This window comes from Bos indicus x Bos taurus, chromosome 7 (assembly GCF_003369695.1).
Source record: "Bos indicus x Bos taurus breed Angus x Brahman F1 hybrid chromosome 7, Bos_hybrid_MaternalHap_v2.0, whole genome shotgun sequence".
NCBI lineage: Eukaryota > Metazoa > Chordata > Mammalia > Artiodactyla > Bovidae > Bos > Bos indicus x Bos taurus.
In genome coordinates, this window is record NC_040082.1 from 94,920,094 (window position 1) to 94,925,074 (window position 4,981).

A 4,981-nucleotide genomic window follows, 5' to 3' on the forward strand; every position below is an offset into this window, starting at 1 on the left:
AGGGCTGGGTGGGGGCCGGGCAGGGCAGGCGGGTCTCCTCCCTCCCCGGATCTCCCTACCCATAGAATGATTGTCATCAGGCTGTATAACTAGGACCCTGGGGGTTGGGGGTTCTGACCTGTGACCTCTGCAATGACTTTGTCTCTCTGCCCCTGGCTCCCACCTCCCTCTCCTGGTGCCCACCCCACCCTACCTGGATCCGCTTTGGTGAGTGAACATGAGCCACCCCTGTCCTTCCTGGTGGTGGGTCATCTACCTAGGGTGGGAGGAGGGGGAGTCCCTCTTTCCAAACTTAGATCAGGGAGGGGAGGGGATGCCCTGGAACAAGGGAACCAGAGCCTCTGTCCCAGAGCAAGAGACAACCATGACTTCCTTCAGCCATGTGTGCATTTATTGAGCACCTACTGTATACCCGGGGCTCCCAGGTGGCACAGTGTTAAAGAATCTGCCTGCCAAGGCAGGAGACAGGAGTTCAGTCTCTGGGTTGGGAAGATCCCCTGGAGAAGGAGATGTCAACCCACTCCAGTATTCTTGCTTGGGAAATCTCATAGACAGAGAAGCTTGGCAGGCTGCAGTCTATGGGGTTGCAGGGAGTTGGACATGACTTAGCAACTAAACAACGACTATATACCCAGCCCCACAGACATTGAGAAGTGAGTTGTGAGCAATAGAGCTCTGTTCCTCATTGCGTATTCTCTGAAGAAGTGCATGGGGCGAGAGGGAGAATCAGAAACTTAGGGTTTGTGTTCAATGAGAATAAAGATTGAGGGGGCAGCAGATAAGCTGGGGAGAAAGAGTGAGGGTGTGGGCAGTGGACAGTCGGCCAGGTCCACATCTCTGCCTGTGATGTGATGTTCTTGGGGTTCCCCCAGTCCTCCACCCATCCCCCTGTCTTCTGCACATGGGGCTGGAGGACACGTGTCTCTAGGGTAAGGGCCTCCCGGTCAATAGCAGCTCTCCCACAGCCCCAGCGCGTGTTTGGAACATATTTCCGTGTGGGCTTCTACGGCGCCCGCTTTGGTGACCTGGATGAACAGGAGTTCGTATACAAGGAGCCATCCATCACGAAGCTGGCTGAGATCTCACACCGGCTGGAGGCACGTCCTGGCGGTGGGGGGTGGACAAGGCACTGGGCCGCCCTGGGGCTGGGTGAGGGCTGCAGCCGTGTGGCCCTGAGTCAGCCCCGTGTCCCCAGGAGTTCTACACGGAGAGGTTCGGGGAGGATGTAGTCGAGATCATCAAAGATTCTAACCCTGTGGACAAGACCAAGCTGGACCCGCAGAAGGTGAGGGCTTCCAACCATCCCCCCAGGGTCCCCCAAATCCTATATTCAGAGACTCTATGTACCACATCCTATGGCCCCTCAAATCCTATTTCTCTAGGAAAACTCCAAAGCTTGTCTCTCTCAGGAACCCCAAAATCCTATTCCTTAGGGATTCCCATTCATCCGGATGAGATGTGAAAGTGTTAGTCGCCCAGTCATGTCTGACTCTTTGCAACTCCATGGACTGTAGCCCACCAAGCTCCTCTGTCCATGGGATTCTCCAGGCAAGAATACTGGAGTGGGTAGCCATTTCCTTCTCCAGGGGATCTTCCCAACCCAGGGATTGAGCCTTGGTCTCCTGCATTGCAGGCAGATTCTTTACTGTCTGAGCCACCAGAAAAGCCCCAGATGAGACATAGGGAGACCTGAGAACCCAAATCCCTGAAACCCAAAGCCCACAGACCCAGTGAGGCTCAACCCCCGTTCTACAGGGATGGGGCCCCTGCGGGAGGCCGACAAGCCCCAACTGTGTAATGGGGCTGAAACCTTTACCCCTGGGCCCCACGCCCCAGGCCTACATCCAGATCACATACGTGGAGCCACACTTTGACACCTATGAGCTCAAGGACCGGGTGACCTACTTCGACCGCAACTATGGGCTGCGAACCTTCCTGTTTTGCACACCCTTCACGCCGGACGGGCGTGCTCACGGCGAACTGCCGGAGCAGCATAAGCGCAAGACATTGCTGAGCACGGCCCACGCCTTCCCCTACATCAAGACCCGAATCCGTGTTTGCCACCGGGAGGAGGTGGGTGGTCAGGGACGGCCCAGGGAGTGGGGAGGTGAAGAGACCCTAGACCAAGGGAGGCGGGGGACCCCCAAATTCCAACCTCCAGGCCCTAGTCGGCAGACTTAAACCCCTCCCTCCAGACCTTGCTGACCCAAGTCTGGACTAGAACCAGGCAAGAGTTAGCAGCAGCACACCAAAAGCAGCTGAACCTTGACCCTCACCCTGCCAGACCCAGGCAGGCAGGAGCCCCCAGACCCAGTTCCTTACACAGCTTCTTGGACCCCTATGAACCCCCAGCCAAGATCCAAGCTGCCGTGGGCTGGTTTGGGTCAAGGCATCTCCAGGCCCCAGCCAGCGGCACATGCCCATCCTTACCCCACAGACGGTGCTGACCCCGGTGGAGGTGGCCATCGAGGACATGCAAAAGAAGACTCGGGAGCTGGCCTTCGCCACTGAGCAGGACCCTCCTGATGCCAAGATGCTGCAGATGGTGCTGCAGGGCTCTGTGGGGCCCACTGTGAACCAGGCACGGCTGGCAGGGGAAGCAGGCTGCCCAAAGCCCCACTGGGGGCAGGGGGTGGTGGTGTGCAGATGGCCTCATGAGCCCCTGTCACCCCACAGGGACCTCTGGAGGTAGCCCAGGTGTTTCTGGCTGAGATCCCAGAAGACCCCAAGCTCTTTAGGCATCACAACAAGCTGCGGCTCTGTTTCAAAGACTTCTGCAAAAAGTAGGCGTGACCCCATCCCCAGACAGGGCCCCTCTAACCACCCCCCATTATGATTCTGCCTACCTGACTCCCCAGTACAGCCAGTCTATCACCCTGACCCCCCTTTATGGCCTCTCTGATTTCCATTAAGTCATGTCCACCATCAGTGACTCAGTGGACATGAGTTTGAGCAAGCTCCAGGAGATAGTGAAGGATAGGGAAGCTTGGCATGCTGCAGTCCATGGGGTTGCAGAGAGTCAGACACGACTGAGTGACTGAACAGCAATATATCCACCTATCAGACCCCCATTATTACTGTGCATGCTTGACCCAAGTTCATGGCCTCCTCACCTCTCATTTTTTTATTTTTCTTTTGGTTGCACTGAGTCTTCATTGCTGCATGCAGGCTTTCTAGTTGTGGCAAGTGAGGGTTACTCTTGTGGTGTGTGGGCTTCTCATTGTGGAGCATAGGCTTCAGGGCCCACTGGCTTCATTAGTAGCAGCACGTGGACTCAGTCATCGCGGTGTGCCGCTCTACAGCGTGTGGACTTCAGTAGCTGTGGCGCCTGGGCTTAGTTGCTCCACAGCACGTGGAATCTTCCCAGTCCAGGGATCGAACCCAGGTCTCCTGCATTGGCAGGCAGATTCTTTACCACTGAGCCATCTGATCCTCAGGTGTGAGGATGCGCTGAGGAAGAACAAAGCCCTGATTGGGCCGGACCAGAAGGAGTACCATCGGGAATTGGAGCGCAACTATTCCCGCCTGCGGGAGGCTCTGCAGCCTTTGCTCACCCAGCGCCTGCCCCAGCTGCTGGCACCAAACACAGCCGGCCTCAGGTGCCTAACCCAAGTCCCCCGCCCACCCTAGAGAGGGTGAGATGGGGCAGGCAAAGCCCAGCAGAGTGTGGGGGCTACCATACGTGTGCCTGTCAACACGGGTGCTCAGGGCTTTGCACATGCATGTGAACACTTGCACATGTACATAATATTCAAACTCTGAGCCACCATTTCTGATCCTGGCTAGGTTATTTCTCAGGCATGTGACTTCATTTTTCTGAGCCTCAGTTTCCACATCTGTCAAATGGGTATGATTCATATCTCCAGTGGTGGATTCTATGAAGGAATCTCCAGTTCCACGGCTGGATCAGAACCAATGTTAAAGGAGCCAGGATGACCATAGAAGGATCTTAGGAGGGGGAGGAGGAGGAGGGGAAGGAAAGGAGTGGGAGGAAGAGGAGGAGGTGATGGCTGGAGAGCATTATGGAGTTGGGGACCATGTGGCCGTGTTGATCTACTTCATTCCTCCCTCCCCCAGGAACTCCTTGAACAGAGCAAGTTTCCGGAAGACTGACCTTTGAGCCCACAGGGCCTGGAGCCACTCCCAGAGGAACCAGGACCCTGGCCTCAGCTACCTGTGCCTTCCTGACAGTCTCTCTCACTGCCCACTTGGCTGTGAGGCGACCACATCGTGCACGGGGCTGGGCCCTCTTCCTCTGTTCTCCTCTGTGTGCACTGATGCTTCTTGTCTTTTCTAATTTAAAATGGTTTTTGTAAACAGCCTGTGTGGTGTGGTCCCTGGGGGCTGGGTCCCAGGTGCATGCATACTCGACCTAATTGTTGATGATGGACACTGAGAACTAGTTGGGTGCAACAGACAGCAGTGACGACCCATGCAAAGTCCTGCCCTTGTAGAGCTGACATTCTAGTGGGGAAGGCAACACACAAATGACAATGTCATGTGTGTTCATGGGGAATAATGGTGACATTTGTTAAGCCCTTGCCCAGAGCCCAGATCTGTATAACTGCCACCCAGAAAGACACTGTCCCATCTATGGGCCTGGCTGCACGAGGGACAGCCTGCTTCATGGTTACAGAATCATCTCAACACCACTGTCAGGCAGGCAGCATTCTTATCCCGGTTTACAGATGGGGAAACTGAGGCAGCCAGTAGTTGGAGGCTTAGTGGTGTTGAGATTGGAAACCAAGTCTGGCTAGCCACGGAGCCCAGGCCTTGGCTGAGGTCTGCGGCCTCGCGCTGATCCACCCCTCCCTTCCCGCCCGCGGTGGTCAAGTCACTATACCAGGCCTGCGCTAGGGGGCTGGGGGAGGGGTGACCTCCCGCAGTCACCACCACTACCGCCGCCCGCCCTCCAGGAGCTGGACTCCGGCCAGCCCCGCCCCCTCCCGCCCCCCGCAGCCGCCCAGCTGCAGCGGGCCGG

At 56.6% G+C, this 4,981-nt stretch overlaps 1 protein-coding gene across 4 annotated transcripts in view; it reads left to right on the forward strand.

Annotated features, from left to right (window-relative positions):
* The window catches only part of DOCK6 (dedicator of cytokinesis 6), a 47,423-nt gene extending 43,104 nt beyond the window's left edge, over positions 1 to 4,319 (forward strand). For all 4 annotated transcript variants that reach the window (XM_027547687.1, XM_027547688.1, XM_027547689.1 and 1 more), the window contains 7 exons: positions 972 to 1,097; positions 1,196 to 1,285; positions 1,837 to 2,073; positions 2,438 to 2,581; positions 2,677 to 2,783; positions 3,438 to 3,599; positions 4,078 to 4,319. In XM_027547687.1, coding sequence (XP_027403488.1) covers positions 972 to 1,097; positions 1,196 to 1,285; positions 1,837 to 2,073; positions 2,438 to 2,581; positions 2,677 to 2,783; positions 3,438 to 3,599; positions 4,078 to 4,120 — 909 coding nt within the window. In that variant the 3' untranslated portion in view covers positions 4,121 to 4,319. The remainder of the gene's footprint in view (positions 1 to 971; positions 1,098 to 1,195; positions 1,286 to 1,836; positions 2,074 to 2,437; positions 2,582 to 2,676; positions 2,784 to 3,437; positions 3,600 to 4,077) is intronic.
* The last annotated feature ends 662 nt before the right edge of the window (positions 4,320 to 4,981 follow it).